This window comes from Anopheles maculipalpis, chromosome 3RL (genome assembly GCF_943734695.1).
Source record: "Anopheles maculipalpis chromosome 3RL, idAnoMacuDA_375_x, whole genome shotgun sequence".
Classification (NCBI taxonomy): domain Eukaryota; kingdom Metazoa; phylum Arthropoda; class Insecta; order Diptera; family Culicidae; genus Anopheles; species Anopheles maculipalpis.
Genome location: NC_064872.1, coordinates 33,909,965 through 33,934,227, shown reverse-complemented (window position 1 = coordinate 33,934,227; position 24,263 = coordinate 33,909,965). Strand labels below are relative to the sequence as shown.

At 43.8% G+C, this 24,263-nt stretch overlaps 3 protein-coding genes across 5 annotated transcripts in view; 1 reads left to right on the top strand and 2 right to left on the bottom strand.

The window, feature by feature from the left end:
* The window catches only part of LOC126565236 (protein SCO1 homolog, mitochondrial), a 379,954-nt gene that overhangs the window by 30,279 nt on the left and 325,412 nt on the right, over window positions 1–24,263 (bottom strand). The window lies entirely within an intron of this gene.
* Window positions 1–24,263, bottom strand: part of LOC126565134 (elongation of very long chain fatty acids protein AAEL008004-like) — a 588,598-nt gene that overhangs the window by 385,054 nt on the left and 179,281 nt on the right. The window lies entirely within an intron of this gene.
* On the top strand, window positions 424–23,961 carry LOC126564369 (neurogenic protein big brain-like). 2 transcript variants are annotated; one of them, XM_050221397.1, is made up of 6 exons: window positions 424–621; window positions 3,422–3,588; window positions 4,779–4,905; window positions 22,449–22,656; window positions 22,724–23,553; window positions 23,661–23,961. In XM_050221397.1, exons 1-6 carry the CDS (start codon window positions 437–439, stop codon window positions 23,959–23,961), a joined length of 1,818 nt encoding a protein of 605 aa, XP_050077354.1. In that variant the 5' UTR covers window positions 424–436. The 2 variants fall into 2 exon arrangements, with proteins under 2 accessions (XP_050077354.1, XP_050077355.1); XM_050221398.1 differs by having other exon boundaries at window positions 23,628–23,804.

The window sequence follows — 24,263 nt, the reverse complement described above, 5'->3', positions numbered from 1 at the left end:
GTGCGATCCGAACGTTTTTATGTTGCTGCTCGAGAGCAGGAACATCGGCGCGCGCCATCAGCAGCATGGTTGATGTTTTTGCTCCGGTAACCGGCATCTCTCGAGCAGATGACTTCGAACGATCATAACACGCAACGCAGCGACCGGGAGTGCACGTGTTTGCTACAGTTTGGCTCACTCTTTCGAACGTGCATGAGTCGTGTGATCGGTACCTTCGGTGACTTGAGAGTGAACCTTAAAAATGATGCTAGTGCTTGAAAGTGTTAAGTGTCTTGGGTGATTTGGTTAGTGTACTATAACCTTCAAAAAAAGGCCACGAATATTATCAGCTGTGATTAAACTTTGAAGAAAGTGAGATAAAAAGGTAGCAGGTTTCGCATCAGTGATATCAAGTGAAGGTGTTTTAGGACTTGCCAATTAACTAAGCTCATTTAAAATGAATCAATCAACGGTAGCCGAAGAGTCACAGTGTCACATCATGGATAAAAACATCGATTTTCACATTGTCCAGTTGTTCGAACGGTTGGAAACGCTCCGGAAGGATCCGGGTCCCAAGTTATCGCTATCCGTGCAGGGACGTGCCAACATGCACAAGGAACTTCGCACACTGGAGCTTTGGAGGTGTGTATATATTGGACAATCATTCCGTCTATCGAAGGTATTTCTCTTCTATTGGGGTGGACATTTTTGTTGCCAAGTTCTTTTGCAACGTGTCCCATCCATTCGTTCAAAGAATCAATTAGTACCGTACCGTACAGTACCCGGGAGGGTGGAACACACACAAAACGTCGCTAATTAATCACTTGTACAGGCAATTATCATTTCCGCTCGTCCGGAACGGCGCGATCCTCCCCCACTAATGTGGGCAAGGTGCAGTCAAGTGTTATGATACTTTTGTTATGTTTTGGTGTACCGTTTTATGTGTCTTGCTCCTCGTCTTGTATTCTAGCATTTTTGTTAGGGCTGCGAGATGCTTGCATCGGATCACTGACTTGCCGCTGGATGGAGCCACTCGATAACTAAAGTGTGGCTTACCGAAATACATACGGTTGATGGGAATGTCTTACGGTGCTGAAACATGCACACTTGAAAGAAAGACGAAAACTATTTCCCCACCGGCGCCTGCATCATTTCACGCTCATATATATGTTTTTTCGTATGGTGGAAGTTATGATAGGTCTATTAAAATTTAATTTCACTCTCAACGATCGACAGTGTCGGTCGTTGGCCGAAGATGATGGTATGGCGGCAAAAGAAACTGTTGTGTTCGAAGTTTTTTAAATGTTTGAAATCGGTGTGTCTCATGGGTCTGCTGGTACTACATGGTTGAATAGTGTTTTTGACGTGGAGTAGTTTGTAGCTTATGGTAAAATGTTAAAAACGCTTTGAAAAAGTAGCTTATGATTAATGTACTCTTGACTTGCTGAGTAAGCACTATGGGGGAACGTTCCTGATGGGATTTGAATTCCATTCCTGCCATGTGAAGTCCGGAACCGCTGTCACCTCTAAATTTTATCTTATAAATTTATTGATCAATTAAAAAACGTCACAATATTTAATAAACTTTTTTACTTATTAAAATAATAAATTTAGTATTTTATCGCCCTAATTTTTATCTTATAAATGCTTTTTCTATTAGAAAAAATATCTTAAAAGGTTCAAATACTATATATACAAAAATCCTTGTCAACTTACAAATATCCTTCAAACATCATGCTGCTGACAACAAAACAAGCTCTTCAAGACGCTGAAGTTTGAACAAATCTCTATATGCGACGCTGCTCAAAGATGTCGTGAAAAACGTGTCCTTAACAAAATGTACATAAAAAACGATCCTGTTCCTTAACAACAACCACACAAAAAAAGCGACTTCCAACGGATGCCCAACATCCATGGCTTAGACTTACTAACTGTCGCGCAATCGGTCTCAGGTCTCGCGCATGTTTCGCGTCTACAAAACCCACCCCCGGAGGGAACGGGAAACATCTGCATCGTAAAAACATGTATGCGTGGCGTTTCTTCATGGTTCATCTCTTGGAATATTTTTTTGGAAACTGTGACATGAAAAACTGACTCTCCTCTTTCGCTTGGCTGTGCATGTTTTTGGGGGAAAAAAAAGGAAAAACCCATTTCCTTGCCTCTTTGTTTTTGAGTGATGGCGTTTCGGGGAGGTAGGACACACGAACAGCAACGAAAAAAAAAAATCATAACGACACCAAACAACTAAACCCCAACACCACCACCACCACAAAAAAACACATATCGCGTCGTATGCATGACGGATGTGTAACAAATGTGTACGCCGCACGGTATACCAGTTTGGCGAAAATGGTTAAAGGATATCTTAAAATAACTCTCAGTAAGAATGGAGCGGGAGCGAAACATGACCGTTAAGATGACAAAAAACAAAACCAAAAGCACACATACACACAAGCATCTCCATCAAGATCGCGATCGCAAACCATCGAAACAAATCATCTGTCGCCGTTGGCGAACGATACTCTCCCCACGGGTTGACCTTGAGGGTGTCGATTTGATGGAATTTCTAAGACCTCCCCCAAGACGATCGTTCATAGTAGCAGAAGCCGCATCGGCTAAATACTAACGAATAAGCTAGCACCATACCCATGAACGTCAGCGCCGCCATTTGTGCGAAGCTGCTGATCGTACGCTGCATCCTGCATAAATGGTCCAACAATTTATTGCACCATAAAATGTGTTCCCAGTCGTAAATTCCTAATGCAATAAGCATGGATTTTCGCACCATGCCCCCGTTTCATCTTCTGGGGTGGAAGAGACGAAAATATATCGCAATGTTTGGCTATCATCGGTAAAATAATGATCGTCCACAATAATAAGGGGACATCATCATCATCAGCCACGATCGTGCACATCACACGGTTGCATGTTGTTCAAACAGAGCGACAGCGCGTTGATCGATGCTGTGTAACCGTTGTCCGTTCGGTTCTTTCTTTTGTGCCGGGAAGGAAAACATAAAATTTATCATCATCCTTCGCCACCCCAGCTAACCGATGTGCTAGGATCGCCGAGATGAACATCTGGGCGACAATCTCAGATGATAATGGATGGGATATTCCAGGTATGCTAGTCTTTTAGATGCTTCTTATGTGCCTGTTGGTAGCAAGCTTGTATCTTGGTTATGCGTGTGCTCATCCCCGCGAAGGAAGCAAACAAGCATTTGGGAAAGTTATGGGAAAAAAGGAATGGCCGACTGGCATACATGCTCCTGCTCAGCTACCGTGCCAAATGCCTCCAACTCGGTTTGTAGTGTTGAAAGACGGAAAGACTGTAAACTGTCGGGAACTGTTTACGACCAGATAAGCCAGTTCGTTCGTTGCAAATGCAAATGTTTGAGCTAAAAACCCGCTAAAAGAAAACCTCCCGCAACTTTTGCTTCCAGATCGGTCACGTCGGAGTGTTTGGCTTCGTTCTTCTATGTGTTTGTTGTCTGCGGTGCAGCTGCCGGTGCGGGTGTTGGAGCGAGCGTGTCTTCGCTACTGCTGGCAACATCGCTAGCGTCTGGGCTAATCGTCATCGTACTGACGCAGTGCTTTCTGCACGTCTCAGGTAAGTTTGTAGACAAATTCTGTTATGCCGTTTAAAAAAGTGCCGGGAATTTCCCGCGCCTGGCGTTTCGTGGTGCGGTACCAGTGAGTCGAAGAACATCGCAGAACAAGTCCTTCAGGTAGAAGATTATGCTTATGACGATACAAAATTCCCACCATAAATTCGAAAGGATACCTTAAGTGTACTTACATATTGGACACGAAGGTATATTCATGACTCCGAACAAACTCAGTGTAAAAATAAACAATCCCAATCATATGTCCGGTTTACACAAGTTTTTTTCCTCCAATTTTACTTCTGCTAAAAATTAACCTATCCATGCTGTGTAAAGCAATAACTTCCAGTGTTTATCTAGGTGGAAAAGTACAGCTAGTTTTTAATTGTGGGGTCCTTGTTTTTCCATTTTTTTTTTGTTTGGCCAACAAGACCGGACATGCTCTTTGTAATTTATTAATTTACACTCGCCTACACTTGGTGGACTTGGGCGGTTGTAGTACATTTCACACAGCTGTGTCCCTGGCAGAAGGATCTGGCAGCACAATTTATGACGCTGGTAGTAATTATGAAAGGAGAAAAATTGGAACCAGCCAAACACATGCAGTATTTTACCTTTTAATATATTATCGATTTTATTTTGTTTCGGCCTCCTTGCATTTGTACACAACTCACGACCCAAATTTACTGATCCCCAACCCAATCATTATCCTTCGTGATATCTCGATTTTCTGGTAGTTTTCGCTATCGGATAAATGATATCTCCGTCCAGATCCTGCCACTACAGCCTTGTGGACATTTTCCGGTGAAGAAGCAAACAAGCATTGCGAGATATCGATCGGTTAAGATAGGTAGCAAGAGTGCTCGGTATCAAAATGCATCTAAACACGGGTGGGGAGGCCTAAAGAATGAGGCCAGCGTGCGCTTATGCGGTTGCGGATTGCCTGAATTGATTATCGTAGCGCCGGTCGCGGCACGCGTGTGACAGGAAGAGCTGGGAAAAGAAAAACACAGTACCACATTCATAAATGCATGTTCAAATCAACAAGTGCATAAACCCGTGCACTCTTGCCACTGACCGCACTGAAACGTACCGACCGGATGTAATGGCGAACTGTAATGGCAATACGGGATCGCTCTACCGTTCAACCAAACTGCACTGACGCTGTACTTGTTCTTTGCTTTCACTCTGGTAGGCGCACATATAAATCCAGCTGTCACCATGGCCCTGGCGGTGACACGTAAGATATCGGCGCTTCGTGCCATCCTCTACATTACGGCCCAGTGCGGTGGATCGATAGCCGGTGCTGCCATGCTGTACGGGTAAGTAATTCCATTTTCTCGGTAAAAATCTTGAACACTCATCTAGTTAGTTTGTTACAGTGCAGTCTACGAAACGCTAGACATTAGTATTTAAATCAATTTGGGAACTCTTAAAATGACGTTAAATATCACACGTGTGCAGCCAATTGCGTGACTTTAAATATTGAATAATACAATACAAAAAAAAAAAACACACACACACACAACTGATCTAGCGAGGCAAGGTCAAGGTCTTCTAAAATTGAGAGCTCAAACTGACCTAATACATCAATTAAATTTCTCCCCTTCGTACAAAACCGACCAAAAAATGCTGCTCTCCACTGTTTCCGTTTTGCATCGTTTCGTACATTGCCGGAAGGGTTGCTTTCTGGCTCGAGAATAAAAAAGCCTCACCATTTTAAAAGACAAACGCCCAAGACCCCCAGGTGCATGAAGTGGTTTGCTAAAAAATCCCAACCATACCCAACCGGATACACCACCCTCCCCGAGATATATACAGATGCTCGCCTTATTTACACCGCATCAGAGCCATCGTCAACTCGCCGGCAAACAGGCATGGGGCGACACACAGCATAAACACACGCCGGACAGAACCAGCAAATGATGAGATCCCCCCCCCCCCCTCCCAAACGGTACCATTTTCTGCAGCACGTGCTCCCAAAAGCGAAACGCCGCGCGTGTGCACCGAACCGGAGCGAAACGATACCGTCGCCCGGTGTTTGTGTGGCATAACCTCAATTTGCGCTGCGCTGCGCTGAGGAGCCTGTTGCTGATGATAATTTATGGATGATAAAGGCGCTCCTCGGGGGCAGGTGCTTCCACGTTGGGTTCACCGTGGAAGGGGACTCGTGGCGCACCTTTCGGTGCAACACACACACACACACACAATCAGCCCCAGCGAGCCTTGGGTTGGAGTTTAGAAATGGCAAAACGGCAATGGTTCCGTGAATGGAATGGATAACGAAAAAGGGAGGGGGGAAAGGAAGGAAAGGAGAGCGCAATAAGCGGCGTACCATCATTCCAGAACGCGCTGGGGGCATCTTGGTGACGCCATGGTTTCTATGGCATGCGTCAGTCGGCTTCTCGATAATGATGATAACGTGTGTATGAGGGGGCATATGGTACGGTTCTGCTGCCTCACTGAAGCAGCAGCGGTTCTTTGAGGTTAGCGCAAAGCGCCTATTTGCAGGGGGCCAAGCAAAGGCAAGAATTAATCGCAAGTCGTTCCTGGTACGGAGATGGGGGTTTTGATTCTTCTTGAACAAACATCAACAGTGCAACTTTTGCTGGGGGTCCGATGTGTTCCAATTTTCGGAGCATTTCCTTCACGTGCTGCTCTAAGCTGCTGATTCGTACAATTCCCATTCGAGAATTTAGAAAAAAACATTTTTGAAGCACTGTTTGAGTTTCTTAAGACCGGAAGGATTTATTCTTACACATCCTGCATCCTATCGTAGATCACGATCACCTCTGTCTCAACAGCAGGGGCACCAAAGCATGATGATGGCCTACATTTCAGTCACTGATGGACACCAATCCTGACGGACCGGCTGCTCGTTTACCGGAAACGGAATGTTCCACACAGAGGACGCAATCTACGCAATGCTCGATGTTTCGGTTTGATTTTCCTACAAACGGACAGCAGCAAACAACAACGAACGGAAGTCCTGCAGCATACTACATACATTGTAGCTATTCTTCGTCGAGCTTCTCCAGGATTCTTCAGGATCTCTGGTGCCCGTCAGTGTGTTTGCTGCCTGTACCATCTGCGCATCCGTTCCACGCGGGCTCAGCTCTTAAGGCGTTATTAGTTTTTTGTCTTTTCAGCAAGATTCTTTCCCAGCGCTACGCACCGTGTGCTTTTTGTATCTTGCAGCATGTTGTAGGTGTCCCGGAGGCTTAAGATGCTCGAGGGTCAGTATAAGAGAACCTAAAGCGACAAAAAAAAGCCATGGGAAATCTAATCATTGAGAGCTTTTGATTTCTTTCTCTCAATCCTTGACTGATGGGAAAGAAATTCTTAAAAAAGAAAATAATTCTTCTCGAAACCATCCGCTTCATAGAGAGTGTTCTGGTTAAACCTTTCGCATGAAGTTCGAAAATTTAGCTTATCTTTCTGAGTTAACGGCGATATTTTAAATCACAAAACCAAAAACGCATTTCTTATACAATTGCCGGCCTGTTTGGCTGTTTGATTCCAACACCCAAAAGTGCAATACTCTTTCGGGCAAGCCCAACCCAGCAGCTGCCACCGGACGTGTTGTGCCACTTTTGCGCACTTCGCAGTCATTTGTGGTTTGCTTTTTGTCGTGCTGTTTTCATTATGTTGTGCTTCCCGGAACATCAATTGGGCTTGGAGTGCGTCTCTCCGGGTGGTACAATGTGCGCTTCGATTATGATGATGTTGATGATAATGCAGCTCGCACTGCAGTTTCACGGGGCCATCCAGCCTGCCTGCTACATGTCCGCATGTGTCCATCCGGTCGTGTGCATCCTTGCAAGGAGGTTCGCTTGAAAGACATCTTCAAGATGCACAGCGGTATGGCAGTGATGAATTGCTTTCATGCGTGTGCCCTGAAGCTGAATTGGCAAACCAAAACGGTGTGTGCATACAATGTGTCCTTACTCCTTACTGTAGGAAGTCCACTCAGGGTGTGCGCTTGGACTGTGTATTTGGTGTTGAAGCAGTGGAAGAGAAGCAATTCTTGCCAATCTTGAACGAGACTTTAGAGGGAAGCGAACGTCTTCGATTGATGTCGGAAAACAAATATGTCAAATTAAGAGGATCGCAGACAAAGTTCGAGATTGATGGTGACACAGTGGCAATGATATACCACTATCGGTTTGTAGAATCGGTTTTTGCTTTTTGGTTTTTGTAGTGATTGATTAAGTAAATTCGTTAAAGCTGTAGATTGTCTTATGTTCCTTGTTCCTTGTTTAGATGAACAAGACAAACATTCAAATAATCAACGGACATTTATAGCCTTCGTAACTCTATGGCAACTCCTAAGGATAGAACTATAAAATGTCATTTCCATAGGTGCCTTAACCAACCATACGGGTATGATCGTGTGATCAATAAAATTATCCCAACCGCATATGTCAGCCCCGCAGCTTATTATTCAATCTGTACGCAGCAATCCTACAACACACAATAGATGCAAATGCATCCATACTTCCCTTCGTGACGCTGTTTTTATTGCACACAGATGGACCTCCGTACTATTGGGCTGTAAGCAGAAAGTTGGCGCAAAAGGTGACGTTAAACGTAGGGTTTTTTTCGGGATGCCGTTTGCTCCGGTTTCAATTGGCCCGATCCTGATGCACCTTTACCCGTTCAGTTGCGGCACGATCGCGCCGTTTCGTCGATCCTTTTCTCCGTGATTGTCAATAGTGATGAGGACGAGTTGTCGAACATGGCGCCCGCCAGTTGCAGCTCGAGTACGATGCAATTGAATGCAATCCGTTTTTATAGTGCTAGAAAGCTAACAACGATCAGGAGAAAGGAGAACTCCGGACAATTAAACAATAGCGCCGCTTGCCAATCAACCGATTCTCTGGAAAGCTCTATTTGTACGACCAGCTGGTTCTAGGATATCCATCCCCCCTATGCAGAACAAACGTTTGTCCAACTAGCGAAGGACGATAGAACAAAGCGTAGGCCCAAAAGGAGAGGACAGTGAAGCAGCATTGAAAGGAAAGGATTAAGCGTTACCATGGCGAATGCACGTTGAGGTGCAGCAAAAAAAGGGGTTTACGGTACGATCGACCGCAAGGATCTGTCAGTAAGGATGAGAAATCCCTGGGAACGCGTTTGACAAGGATATGCGCATGTGGACGGCGAACAAAAGGTGAACATGATTACGAAACGGTTTGTTAACGCGTGTGTGTATGTATGCGCTAGTCAGCCAAAGTCTTCGACGTAATCTTCCCACCCTCAAGGAACGGGATCTTCGCATCAAGATGGCAAGAAGCCCCTAATGCAGGGAAGCTTCGCGATCATCGTTGCATTGTCCAGATGGTGTCAGATTTCGCTCGATCTCACCATTCGCGTAGTTTCTGGTTGAGCAACACGCAACAGGAAGAATATCTGTGGCTTGCGTCGCATACGTGTGTGTGTTTGCAATGTGAATTCAAACCTTCCAGTTCCAATGTTTTCCCAGATTCTGACACTACTCTTGGCGAATGCGCAACAGTTTGCTGATGGTTTTTTTTGTTGTTGTTTTGTTTTGTAGACGATTCTTCCAACAGCGCCGAGCATTCTTAATTCTCATGCGCAGGAGGTCGCGCCGCCGGGACGTCATGCGTGGCCAAATGGGCTCCGTGTTTCAATCTGTTGCATCTTGGGACGAGTTGGGATCGTTGTCTACCAACCACAAATGTTCCCGTTTCTTGGCTGTAGCGAGTCTGCCTTTTGGTGCCATTTTCTTCGAACCATGAAAATGGACCGATCAATCCGATCGTTGCCTGTTGCATTCGAACCATCTTCGAAGGAGGATTTCCGATTCGAACATCTGCTCTGCTCAGATTCTTCTGCTGTTGCTTCTTCCTTCTACCTTCAACGCCACACGCCACACTGATTCGTGATCCGCTCTTTCATTGTCCTTTCGCAAAGCATAGTGAAGTGTAGATTTTCTATGGAAAAATGCATCGCAATGCTAGATGCACCGTTTCCCGATGTCTTTTGGCGTAGAAGAAAGCGCCAAAAAACACCCGGGTAGCCTTAAAGATGGAACCGATAGATTCTGCGTGACGCCTTAGCTCCGGAGGATGAGTATCCGGCCAGAACCATTCTTCGCTCAGCTAAGCACAATAGCAATACCATCGTGACCGAGGGGATTGTTCACGGGGTTGTGCTCTTTAATGCTGCAGGAACTATTTATTCTTGGAGGACGGTCGACGGGGGGAAGCAGCACGCAATCCAGGGATCAAAAGTTGACGACGTAATACGGTTCTATCTTCGACCGTTCCCTACATTTGTTGCACGCATTACTTTTTGTTTCCACCGGTCAGGTTTGGCATTTAAATGGAACGGCTTGGATTGACGTAAGGAAAAGGTACCGGGTGACCTTGCGCTCAATTCGGTGTGAAAAGTAAACAGTAGGACCCTGTAGGGCTTAAAACAGCAGCGAAACCATTGTAAAGATCGTTCAGAATCGGTGGCGCCGATTCCGATTAATCTTCTTGGTGCGATGCAATGTATAGGATGCGGCACGAATGCAATTCTTGACGCATGTTTAGCGTCAATGGCTCCTGTCTGTCTGGCAGGAAGGACACTTTTATGGGGTATCTGTTGTTGATTTTTTCTTATGTTTGTCTTGCGGCTTTGTTTGCAGCGCCGTATCGGGTGGGATGGTAAATTTTGGCGCCAAATCGAACTCACATCGAAACCGCATTAATATCACATTAATTCGGACAATGTCAGCGAGGGTATACAGCTGTGGAGAATGCATCCATTTGGAAGATGTTGGAAGAATGAGAACATCAGAGAAAATAAACAAAAATCGATTCTGTTTGTTGATAGATGTTCATGAAATGGATCTTAAATTGATCTTTAAAGTTATGCTTCCAGGATAATCCGATCAATAAGTGTCAGTTTAAGGATAATCTTTAATCCTGCTGTACTTCCGGTGAGGTGTTAATCTTCTACATACATCCGATATCGAAACCCAGAAGCTAGATTTCTTTTGGAAGACTTTCCCAAAATTTTCTCAAACATGATTTTTCCTCAGCGTAATTTTTAATAATGTCTCCATGTTCTCTTTTTTAAGCTGAAAACAATCTCTTTAATTTAATTTCAACACGATCATCACGCCCTGGATTCTCCGTATCGTACGGTGCCAACGTTTACGTTCAGCGACAGCCAATATAAACCCATCCTAACGATGCATTAACCAAACAACGCTCTTTGTTCTTTACGATTCGCAAATTTTGGTCGCTTATTCGCATGTAACTCCCTTCGAGGGAATTGGCGCTGCGATCGTGTGATGCTTCACTCGTGGAAAAGTGGAAAACAAATAAAAACCTTTCCACTAACATGGCACATTTTCCCGGCAATGTTCGCACAGCCGCACAGTCTGTCACGCATGAATATCCTGCCAAAATTAACTCACCATGTTTCGCTGTCGGACGGCTGTGATCTACGTTTGCTCCATTTGTCGCTGCACAGCCACAGACACAAAGAGTTTTCGGCGAAAAATCACGTCTCTTTAGTGTTTTTACGATGGAAACACGACCGTAGTGTAAGAATGGTTTTGGTGGAAAAATGGAGAAATAAAAGGTTGGTAAAGAAAAATGCTGTCTGTTTTTGGAAATAAAACCCTTGCGAGGCGTTAGTGGCTTTCACCAGCAGGAAGGTTAATAACACGTATCAGGATTTAATTGTTTACACTAAAAATAACTTTTCTAATGTACTGAATGCAGACGGTAACGTTCTGGTTCGAGTGGTTTTTCGTAAACCAGACTCTTGGGTTGAAATTTTTTTCTAAAAGTGAAGATCGGTTCAATCAATAGTTAGAAAATCATTTTGGAGAATCTAGACTGGAGAAGAATAAAGCAAGCATACTTTATACAACATTATCAGTTGAAAGTCAATAAGTCGTCCAGAATATGTTAAGATTTGTCAAAATTCGCTTGCAGTGAACATAACTTAAAAAAATCTCCAGTACGTGCTAGAAAAATAGTTAATATTGATACTTATCCGATAAGTAGTTGATATCAAGCTACACCATACCAAAAGGATGGTCCATGATAACTAACAGGATGCATATTTTCTCCTACAAAGTGCATATGGCTCTTCTTTACCCTGAACGGAAGCAAACTCTTGGCAATAGACTGAAGATGATTGCATCCATCACTTGCCGACGAAAAAGGAAGCTTTCCAGTCAGCTTCAGTTTTTTTTTCGTCTAATTTGACTACCTCTAGTCATCGAACCAGCTGATGCAAGGCAATAAAAAGAGAGGGGAAAAAAACTCCACTGCAAAGGAATGCACTTCGGAAGGAGATGATCTAGATTGATATGTGCGCGTGGCCGGGTGCTTCTGGATATCATTAGCACTGCTTCAAGGGAAGCGTCAGATCATCATCCGGTCGGATGTGGCTTGCCTTGGTTGGGTTCGTGCTTATGGCTACCTTTTTCGTATATATGTGTGTGCTAAGGCATCTTCAAGACGAGATACAACGGCATATTGAAGATGACCCGGGCACGTACACTGCCGAATCGGTAGCGGGAGAAAGATCCTGAACTATTAATAAATATTTCCTGGCGCGTGGAATGACATGGGATCGAGGAAAAGGGTTAGGTTAAAAAAAGGCTAAATAAAAAGGGTCCCTTTATAATTTTCCTAGTCTTTTTTTTTTCTTGGGGCTTAAGATTTCCTTGTCCTCACGAAAGCAGCTTCTTGGTGGTTGTTGGGTTTTCCCGGGGGGAGGTGCTTACGGTGCTCGTAATACGGAGCCTGAAGAAAGTAGCAGCTATGTGGTGGGAATGTGAAAGGTTAAGCTGCATCGCTTATGAGTTTTCTTTCATGCCCGGGCGCAGGATGAAGGTGATCATCTGCTGTCAGTGCAAGCTGTGTAGGATATAACGTGTAAGACATCCCTGAAAGGCTGAGTGCGTCGCAGAAAAAAAAAAACCGTTCACCGGAGAAAGACAAATCGTCTACTCTTTTATGAAGGTGGATGTGTGTGTTTTTTTCTGTACTAGTTTTGTGTCTGCCTTTGTGGGGAGGATTAAACACAGCACGGAGGGGTTAAAACCAATGCCAATTGCTTTGGTATGTAAGCCATCTTTTTGGCCGCTAGAGTCGTGAAATCGAAGAGACTAATTTAGAATGTTCCTGGGATGAGTAGAAAAAACACCCAAATAATGCGTCATGTTTTTTTTTTGTGTCAAGCCAGTTGAGCAAGGCACAAATAATGGTCATAGAACGTTATAGAAACACACATCTGCCAGCGGTGTTTCGAAGTCTGTTGGAATGCTGCGACACCAACTGTTCCCAGCGGCACTGCATTTGGTTGTTTGGTTTCAGTTTAAGTTTTTAAAATTCTCAAATTCCATCATCGCGTCAAAGTGTACCGGGAGTGAATGAAAGTGTGAAATGATTTATGCCATACTTGGTTTACATCTTTTTTTTTACAGTTTTTCATGGTATGGAGTTTTTTCCTAATCTAATTAAAGCATATTTTAATGGAACCATAAGTCATCTTAGACATCGTTTTTGCTGAATCTTTTTCACATTCATTCATTTTTTAAATTCATTCTTATATTCAATTTCTTTAACTCACAAACAGTGGCCTGATTTTTCTTATTTAAAATTTAATATAAATAATAGTTTTACAATTTAATTTCACTAAGTTTCAATAACCATGTTTGTATCATTAAATATTCACTTTAAATCTTTGAAAAAACATATAATAATTTTACTTTTTCGGTCGACATCTCAGACCATATGCCTAGAGGTTTTGAGTTTAACGCAAAAACAATTCCAACGTAAATTATCTTCCAATGTTCTTTTTTTTGCATGTTGTTTTTCAATTACTAATGCAATTTAAGCAAATAAAAATCTAAATCTCATTATGAAAATAAATGAAGCAAGGAGATGTTTTGTTGAATGTCAGGTTGTTGTTCCTTCCAACATCCTTTTCTTCTGTTGTGTGTATGTGTTTTGTGTGCTGTGCAACAGGAGACACCCGTTCGTTGTTGCCAGCTTCCACCTGGCTGTAAACCAAGACGGATGGTCACCATCGGAATGAAAATCCGATCTTATTTTTTAACAAATCTCGGGAAGAAATGAAAGAAAATAATTATAAAAAATTAAAAACACACACGCTTCATCGTATGTGGTCCTAAGGACCAGGTGCTGCGCAACAGGACCATCATCCGGAGTGTACAAAAAAAAAAGGTTATCAACGAAGCGAAGCAGAGAGTGTTTTGCTCTTCCGCTAGCGTATGTGGAAGTATGTCAAAAATGGTATGGAAAAATTAAGCGGGGAAAAAAATACACATGCAAGTTCTTATAGGAGAAAGCGGAAGTAGGCGCCGAACAAGTTGTTTCTCTGTTCGCCGCCTGTTTTGCGTTGCATTCGGGCCAAGCGTGCCTTTCCAAAAACACCCGGAAGCAGCTCATCCGGTAGCTTCGGTTCGTGCGACAAACGGAGTAATTCAACACCATTCATCTTCGGGTTTCCCGGGTCACGGGAACGCAAATACGAGATCTGTAGGAATGTATTTATCGCGGGATGCAGGCACGGAAGTGCGCTCGCAGAACACGTAAAGTAGTCCATCTTAACCTCTGATGAGTCTCTGCGGCCCGAAACCATGATGATGATGATGATGAGCGAAAATTCTGCAAAGCAAATAACGCTGGCTAAGGCCTACCAAGAAAACAGGCAACAAGAACTCTACTTAATCCTTGACGCAGAGAGGAAGCGTCTGCCGACAGGTACTGAGAGAGTGTGTTGTGTGCAATGGTCATCAGGATATCTCGCTAAGAACGAATAGACATGGGGCTGGTGCTACAAGGTGGAGCAGGTCCAATCCAGGTAAAGTGAAATGTGTCCAGCCCGGTTTGACACGGGTCGCCATCGTCCGTGGCGGATGTTGATAGCAAGCAAAATGGTTCCGGTTTCTTTGTGACACCTGCACGTCCACGACGGGTCCTCTGTCCACGCGCATTGTGCGCATTATTCATTTTTCATCTGATGCGTTCCATGTCACATTTTTATAAGTCCGAGAAAAGTGAAAAACAAACGCAAATGGACTGACGGAATATAGCGTGTGGTTCGCATCCTGCCGCTGAACCTGAACCGATGCGTAAACACCCCAAAACGTAATGTAATTACCACGTGGTACGTTTTGGGCATCTTTTTCGCAGCAGTTTATTCTCTCTCGCTTTTTGGTTATCGGAAGCGGACGATCGGGTTGAGTGTGTGTGTGTGTGTGTGTTTATGGAGGACGCGGTTTCGGTCAGAAACGGTCAACGTAATAATCATCATAACTGAACGTTAATGGGCTTGATCGGGCCGAAACGGGGTACGGTCGAAAATGCACGAGATGCACCTTACCGGGGATATAATCGTAATGCATCAAGCAGCAGAATGCGTCCCCAGAAAGTAATTGGACGCTTGTTTTGTTAAAGGCGCTCGCTTTCTCTCTCTCTCTCTCTCTCTCTCTCTCTCGCGCTGCCATCTAATGGAGAAAAGCACTTTCTTTCGTAAATAATCATTAGCCGGTTACAAGGTGCCACTGCATGTTCGAATGCACTCAAGTCGAAGTTGGGAGCACTTTCAGGGGACGAGGGTCGTTTTGAGGTTTCGGTAGAGTGGTTTGTCCATCAGAGGGTTTTTTTGGAAACTGTAACCACGCGACCAAGAACGCAGCAGTGAAGCGATCCACCTTGGTGAGTGGTTATCTTACACTAGAATGATCGCAATATGCACTTTGATTGCAGTAATGCTCTTTAACTTATGAAGTATATATTTTATCATGCTTTCATTATTTTCCCGAACGAATATTTTTGTCGTTGATCGATGTTTTTCAACTCTTTTGAATCGTTAACGATCGATTAATCATTCTGTTATGAGACATATTGATTGGAAATTGTCCTTAGATTTTTTCGAGGTTTTGTTTTTTGATAATTGACGTTGATCGCTACTGGCGCCTATTAGGAACCTCTTCGACCGGTGATGTGCTGATCAGCAAAAAAGATATTTTTTACATGTGTAGGTAGCCATTCATTGTGCTACAAATCTGGAGATAATACAATGTTCAAAGCAATTTTTATCTCGTCCAGGGTAGTCTCCATCCTTTTGCACGGAAGTGCTTATACCTGCATTCAAGTTCTACAACTATTAATGTGGCTTGCGATATAACCTTGATCGAAATATGCTCCTTATAAGTAGTTGCAAAATTGGAAGCGGATTTAATAGGTCGTCAGGACGCAACTGACTGTTTAAAGCTTCATCGCTGGGATTTGAAACTCATAGAAGGAATAATAGTGGCTGCTTAACTATTTTGCTATAGTAGCTTAGCAAATTAATCGATATCACTGTCTATACATAAGGCATTAAACAAAAATATTTGCTATTTTCAGTTTTTCCTTATTTTGGTTAAAAGACTTCATCCAAAAATGTTAGTCATTCTAGTGTATGGAAAACATTCACACACACAACAAGCCATCCATCTGCAGAAGATGTGCCTATTTACATCCATTTCCACTTCATGTTTTTGTTGGTACATGAAAAAAGCACGAAGTAAACAAAATATGACCATAAGAAACAGGCAAGGGTGTGAATGTGGCACTGACGCATAGTAACGACCTCAATTCGCAAGCGTTTCTCGAGCGGAACCGCTTCCGCACACGGACGGAGGCGGAGGCTTTCCAGAATTTCGGAAGAATTATGTTGCTGATGAAAATATTTATATGCATTTCTTTGGCCACCGTTTTCGTCTTTGCCAAGCGAAAAACAATGAGCATCCGGGGAAATGATGCACCCCAAGCAGCGGGGTCGCCCCAGGCTTGCATCGAACAACAATGGGAAGGGAAAAGAAATCTCAACAAGCACCCAAGCCTTACGGCGGGGCAAGAAAAACGATGTGCAGCGTACTGGAAAGTGCACGTGTGCTGGAAAGTGCACAATGCACACTTCCTTCGGTGGTGCATTCTTGGGCGTTAATAAAAAAAAATTGAACCACACCACTACTCGACACATTCGTCTGGCACCGGTGTTTGTTGCTCCTTTTTGGTTTGTTTGAATGGAAAACACCACCCATTTTCTGGAGGCATAATTTGTGGCAAAAAAAAAAACGAATCACAACGAGTGCCACTTGAACGTACAGTTCGTGTATTCGAAAGGAACGGAACCCATGCATGAGCAATCCGGAAGTATAGGATGTCAACGGGCCACAGCATCCACGAGCCTCTCCGATTATGATGGGCGCATTTGCAGTTGCAGGGAAGGAAAACGCATAATTATGCACGCTTCGGATCGTGTTCGTCGGCTGGAAAACGGAGGTTTCCTGAAGGTGGGTGCAGTTGACACACCGTTGACACGCACTAGGATGAGCCTGGTGTGTGCTTTTATGATTTGTCACCCGAGAACACCGAGTGAGTCGTGAGTGGTACATATTTTTAATAACAAAAAGAATCTCTAGGAAGAAAATACTCATCTTTCCTGCGGCGTGGTTGAGATGCGTTTACACATCACTCATTCCGTTTTCTGGGGCACGTTTACTGTGCTCTCTTCGGAGTGAGACTGATGTGCAAGAAGCATCCTCTTCATGTGTGTGTGTGTGTATTTGCTGCACCGAAGATGACTGTCGATTGATGGTTTGGGTCTGGCAGATCAATCTATCAATATATTTTAATCATCGGCTCTCGATCGATGTTGTATTGTTTATGTTTAAAAAGTGAGGCCTTGATGTTTATTTTGACGAACAGGCGGGATCATATAACGGTCGATCTTAGTATAAACATAAGCTCATTAAAGTGTCCTTGATCCTGCTGGTTTTGTTGGCGGTTGAGGGTGGTAAGCAATGATTATTTATTTGTTCGGTTTATGAATGGGTTGCTTTACGATGAGTGATGGGTGAGAAGCAACGGAATAAGTGTTTCAAGTACACACCCATGGTTCCCACTGTGAACCGAATATGATTAATAAATAGGCATGTGGCATGTGGCACGTTTCGTAAAAAGGTGACAAATTGCGTAGTGTTGATGAGATTTAAATTTTATTGATATTTATAATTTATTATTATGGATTGTCTCTTTTTATCCTGTTCCAAGTAACTTTTCCAACGATGACAACTAAACAAATAGGCTTCAATATTGCATCCATTTAACGATGCTTATATTAACTTGTTTTATTGCTTCATGCGTTGATTTGATTACTCATTTATATTCAAATAATTATATTAAAAAGAACAAAGCAAATCTTGGTTCATTTAACTTGACTTTAACGAATCAAAATTAATCAAAAAACACAAAAAAATAATCTGAATGTGCGACAACTTAAATGATTCTTCTCTGAATTAATGTTGGTATTTGGAGGTCCAATGAAAGAGGGGGCAACGTCGTCGGTCTTCACATGGTCGGACCGTAAATTGATTCTCGTCTAGACAGTTTTTCGCTACAGATACGCTGGAATCACTATCCAGCTACAACAGGGCGAGTCAAGTCAAGCTAAAGAAGTTCAAACCTTGCGGATTCAAACCGGAAATGAAAAAATGGAAAACTTACAATTTTAACGAAATATTTCACAAAACATTTACCGAAAAAGTTGTTCAGATTTGCTTCAAGATAACCTTCAATATATTATAGTGTTAAAGAAAATAATATCTTTATATGCGACTTCCGCACCGTAGTCAGGACTGACTGTCCAACTACGTCCAACTCTCGACAAGTCTAGTAAGTTATTCGATGGCTGGCGTGACCTTAGAGGTCGGTAAGCTGAGAAAAAAAAAAAAACTGTCAATCTTCCAATTCATTCCAATTTCCATTACCGTTATCTTTATTTTACCTTTTTTCCCCACTATTGTCAGAGATTGCCAATTTATGAACAAGTGGCAGAATGAGAACAGTTTTTTTCACATGCATTTTCAATAATTACCATATTTGATTTCTCATAAGCCAAGTTCAATGCACTTTTCGATGCATCTTTTGCGTCGAACGTTGGATCGCAATTTATCTTCATCGCGTCATGCATGCGTGTGATTCATCGACCTGTCTTCCCACCTAAGCATAATTTTCACAAAAAAATGCAAATGAACGGGTTCCAAATGATGAAATAAATTTTAAACTTTAATGAAATTCTTATCAATTAGCTCCTCCCGGGGTGGGTTTCGTGTCGCTCGGCAATAATATGCGGTGTCCAGTTCCTTGCATTCATTTCTTCGTCGTATTGATTGTTGCTGCCTTGGTGTAGCGGGCAAGTAGCGTGGCCAAAAGGATGCTCGTTTTACACTCAAACCAATACTCGTGTTTTACCTATTGTTTTTTTTCCCCTGCCTGTTATCTTGCATAGCCTTTCGAAAGGGAAACTGTGCACCAGGAACCTGGGAACCATTTTTCCCACGGGCACAAACAGCACGAACACCACGGTCCATCATCAGCAACATCGTCAGCTGCAATTTTGCATGAGCTGCAATTTTGCAACAGCACAGCCACTTGATTTGCATATTTCCGTCACAAAACTTTTCGGACGGATCAATTTTTCCCTCGATCGGCTTGTCGGGTGGATGGTGGATGATGATGATGGTGGACATGTGTTTTGCAGCGTGTGACACGGTACACACTTTTTGCCAGCCTGCCAGGCGGCTGTGTGGGTTGCAATTGTTAAATTTTATTGCTAATTTATGCGTCCCATGGAAAAGCCCATGTTTGCTTGCGGGTTTTTTTGGTGGTGGTTTGCGTGCAGTGAAATGCAGGATTTGGAATGGCTGTTTTGGGATGGTGGTAAACGATGCAGTCGTTGATTGCTAATTTCGACACCGGAAGACACACACATCTCATTCGTTTGTGGGGAATAAAAATTGAATACGGGGCGTTTTCCACAAGCGGTTGGCCACAATTAAGATAACCTGGGTGCAAACAAATTGTTAGTAGAGATAGAAAAATTGTTCAGCTTTTCATTTGCGGAATTAGAATTAATTACGATGAATTTTATCTCGTCAAGTGCATGGGGATTTCAATTTAAAGGGAACAACAAGAACGGAAGCAGTTAGATGATTTATTCCGGATCGTGACTGAACACTGTTTGTTGCGTTCTTGCCGACGGTGACGTTTTCGTGACGTGATTCGGAGTCTTTTCTTCGGGCGCCGGAAGATCGTTTGAACGTGAACGTGATTCGAAACGCAAACGTTGACATTGTTGTCGCTTGTGTTCCTCTTTTCCCGTCAAGAACCGTCTGAAATATCGACATTTGGCTGCAATGCAAGCTGGTTTTGTAGACAAGTGAATCCATTACCCTTAGCTCGGTGCCACTTGTTTAATCGACCTGTGCGTGTGTTGCGCTTGTGTCATAAAAAAACGCTTCCGATGCCCTGCGTGTCCTTGCGTCAACAAAACAGAGTGCCAGATTAACACCCATTCTTTCCTCGACCCATTGAATCGCACAACGAGCAGTGTGCATTCACGAAACTACCCAAAATGCACCAAATATTCCCGATCATAACGATGGCCATAAATCTCGCGCGAAACAAGTGGCATTGGAGGATGATTATTTTTTATGACTCACCGGCGCTCTTGCACTTACACCACAAGGCGGTCCTGATACTGATTAACGCAAACCAAACAATACACTACACTTTACTCTGTCGTCAGGCCCAAATGCTTCATTTTCCGGAAGCTCGGCGAGGGTTGCACGGGGTTTTCCGATGGAAATGATACACTTTTTCCACCCAAAAAAACTGAACCACAAACCAAATAGTTTCTCCCTATTTTGGGTTTATCCCTTTAAGCCCGAACATGTGAGACCCGTGTTGGTGGCGCCATATGCAAATAAATAATAACCACAATCACCGTGGGCGCAACTCGTGTTCCCATCCGACGGTTGTTATTGTTGCTTCTTTCTCTTCGTTCAGGCTTCAGAGTTAAATTGGGAGGGAGGATCGAGTACTTGTTCGATTGGCTTAGTCACACGATTGGGCTCGAACGAGGAAGTGATTGGTCGAGTAATAACATCTGCATATGCCAACAATTATGCACTTCCGAAGAAGAAACAGAGGGGCAAGGGTTGTGCAGGAAGATAATGCAGAAAGGCGTAAAGGACAACCATCAGGACAGATGTGAAGATGCTAGTTGCGGTTGATGGAAGAAAACTGAGCACTTGGTGTGAAGAAAGTTCCCCGAGCGGAAGTAAGCTAATGAATCAATTATCTTCCCGAGTACTTCAAGTCATCGACAGACGCTGTTGACAAGGATGAGAATGATGCCTTCTGGACGTTTTTGTCAACAGGGAATCGAAAATAATTTGTCCTACAAAACGTTCCAATTTCGATCCATTCGGTGCAATTACTGGACCTCTGAGCTCTGAAACTCTGAGCATCGTTGATTGTGATCGTAAAAGTTTCAGCAGTTTTAAAATTTATTGTCCACCGCTACTGCAAATTTAACCGATTGGCCAATTTTTGTTCCGCATTTCCGGTGAGGACTCGGTCTCGGCTGAAAGATGATGAGAATCGGATAGTGTGCACCGCCCTTGTGGTAATAATTCGCACTTGTTCCTCGTCGCTTCATTGTCGGTCACATAAAAAAATGTGTAACAAACTGCTTTGACCTGCAAACCCACTGTCGTTTCGTCGTTTTTTTATTTATTGATGTCGGAACTATCCGGAAGAAGGGAGAAAAGTGGCCGCATTCACACTCACTAAGGCTCACGGCGAGTTTTCCATCGCGCCCTTCGCGCGTTTCGACCTCCAGAACAGCGGAGGTCACAGAAAAACAAACAACTGTTCGTACTATCCCTCCCAGGGCAATTTTATCCCTCGATGCACATTGGCAACAACCCTCTTTTTTGAGGTTAGCTCGCAACCCCTGGATGCTGGAAGAACTGGAAGGAAGGCATTGCAGATTTCGAGTGTTTGAGGCAACGAATTTTAAACACCCTCCCCTGGACATGTATCAATTACAGCGATGAACTTTAAAATCCACTTCCTATCCCAGGAGAATTCAACGGAAGAACGTGGCCCGCAAATTGCATAACACGCATCTTGTGGATATGCCTTCTTTACCTTCTGCCAGAGTGGAAACTGGTTTAAAAAAATCCCCTCGTACAGTTTTCTAAATCATCACAGAAGGACCCTTCCGTTGTCCATTGTCGGTCACGCACAATAGAGTCTAAAATTGTAGACAATAAAAAAACGGAACAGGCTATATACGCGGTTTGACCCTTTCGAAAGTTTGTACAGCTTCATGGGCAATGTTACGCGGTTGTAATTGAATTAAATTCCACTTGTTGTCGCTCCCACAAACCACAAAAACCGGATATCGGAACGATTTATCAATCTTTTCATCGTAACAAGTGACACGCAGATCATGATGATGGATTAAGGCCTCAGTAAGCTATTCTTTCGCCTTGCGCAGAACATTAGTTTGAGCATGATGAGTATGAATCGAAAGGCTAATTGCACCTTATGCTGCCTAGAAGCCAATGATGGCCAGTGAGAACAGGTTGATGTGATTTTTTTCTTAGTTTGATACACTAATTTATTCAGATAAGCATCACTCCCCTCCAAGAAAATTACAATGGCAAGAATGACTACCGTTTTTATTGATCCTTCACTAGTCGATTGTCCCCAGAAGCTGCCAATGATTCGCTTAATGATTATCGTTTGATCTCGTAATATGCAAATCATGCTACATTATGAAGGACAATCCCGGATAAGCTACGTTTACCTTTTCGATCTCCGCAATGAACCATGCAACCCTCTTGACACGCTCCAATGACGATGCTATAAATCCTTAAATCACCCTTAAAAGATTCAAAAAAAAAAAAATCAAGACCCCTCTTATACATTTTTTGTTTTCTTTCCGTCTTCCGCAGAGTAACAGTTCCGGGTTATCAAGGTAATCTACAGGCAGCTGTTTCGCACAGTGCTCAACTTGCGCCCTGGGAACGATTCGGGGTCGAGTTTATCCTGACGTTTATCGTCGTCCTGGCGTACCTTATCTCGACCTGTTCCTTCAAGAAGTACTTCGGTTCGTCGGCGATCGTCATCGGTGCGGCGTACAGTGCATGCAGCTTTGTTTCGGTAATTGTTTCTTGTACGACAATGGTTACTGATCGTTTATACTAATAAGACTATTTCGTACTTGCAGATGCCCTACTTGAATCCAGCCCGCTCGTTGGGTCCATCGTTTGTGTTGAATAAATGGGACAATCATTGGGTGTACTGGATTGGACCATTCTTCGGAGGCATTATTGCTGGCCTGATACATCAGTTTGTGTTCACACCGAAGCAGAAATCGAACGGCAAATCGAAGAGTGCAAACAGCTCAAGCATTTCAGCGGTGGCTGCAGAAGAGCCCAACAACTACACTGTGGATGTAAGCAAAATGGCTGCAGCGCAAGGTGTCGTCGGGAAGTTCCAAAATGCACGTCATCATAGTGGTACGCTACCTTCCCGCTTTTGCCATAGCATGTACGCGAGTAGCGATCAACCGACGATTAAGATTGAGCCTCTGGAACCGATTTACGGTGCCGCAAGCAAGTCCATGTTTGGTAAATCGCCCCAAATGTCTCGTTCGAATCTGAATCGCTCACAGTCAGTGTACGCCAAGAGCAATACCGCGTTGCATCAGGAGATCCCGGCCACCGTTGCTGCTACGGCTACGTTGCGCCCAGGTGTTTTAGTACCAGCACAAAGTCTTTATCCTCTGCGAGTAACACAGCAACAGCAGCAGCAGCCCCATGTGCACACACAAAACCAAAACGTACAGAACCAGCTGCACCAGCGATCGGAGAGTATCTACGGTATTCGGAACACGGTTCGACAGCAGCAACAGTTGGCCGAACATCTGACCCAGCAATTGGCACCACGACCAAGCCACACGGAGGGCGGTGGACAAGCATTTCAACCCATCTACTCAGTGAGAAACAATCCTAGCTGCTCTTCCGACGGTTTGCGAGACGTTCACGAACAAGCCGGGTAAGTGTCTTACAGCTCCTACACGTCCTGAACGCACTCACTGACGCAATGTTCTTGTCTTGTCTAATGAATAGTTCCCTTTTCTGAACCTCCTCCTTCCAATTCAGCTGCGATAAGGTAATCAACACGCTAACTCGCTCCGATCGGCCGGAATCCGTGTACGCCGCGACACGTCGCATCCATTCGACACATTCGGATGACAGTTCGTACGGCTCGTATCATGGCAATGGGCAGGGCAATACACCACCAACGCGTGACCATCATCAGCATGGTGGGGCCTACGGTGGGTCACTGCTGCATCCGGCATCAAGCTCTCGCACCATGCCGCACCCGCACGGACATAGGGGAGTCGTCATACACGATCCTAGCATGCCGCCTCCACCGCCACCACTAATGAGCTGCAGCTAAATGCAGCTTAGGGCTTATGCTCAAAACCTCGTCTCATCTCCACCAATGAACTCGTATAGTAGTCGTTAAGTGTAGAATTGTGCGTGTACTGCTGTTTTGTCTCCAAGCGCGTATTTACAGATAGTGATCCTATTAGACTCTAAGCACGTTATTTATAAAACGGAACGAAGCCACAGAGAGCCCCGTAGAGTGTAGTAATTTATGGCAGTTTCAATGCGTGTCACACTCCTGTATGATTTGTAGACGAAGACTGAACGCTAAACCGACATAGGAAACGAAGCTAACAGAATAAACCGAATGTA

Bases quoted from the DNA above. Each gene is read 5' to 3' on its own strand.
- LOC126564369 (XM_050221397.1), top strand. From the start codon at position 437: ATGAATCAATCAACGGTAGCCGAAGAGTCACAGTGTCACATCATGGAT. The intron at 3,589-4,778 runs GTAAGTTTGTAG...TCACTCTGGTAG, and splicing joins GTGCTTTCTGCACGTCTCAG to GCGCACATATAAATCCAGCT. The intron at 23,554-23,660 runs GTAAGTGTCTTA...CTTCCAATTCAG, and splicing joins GACGTTCACGAACAAGCCGG to CTGCGATAAGGTAATCAACA.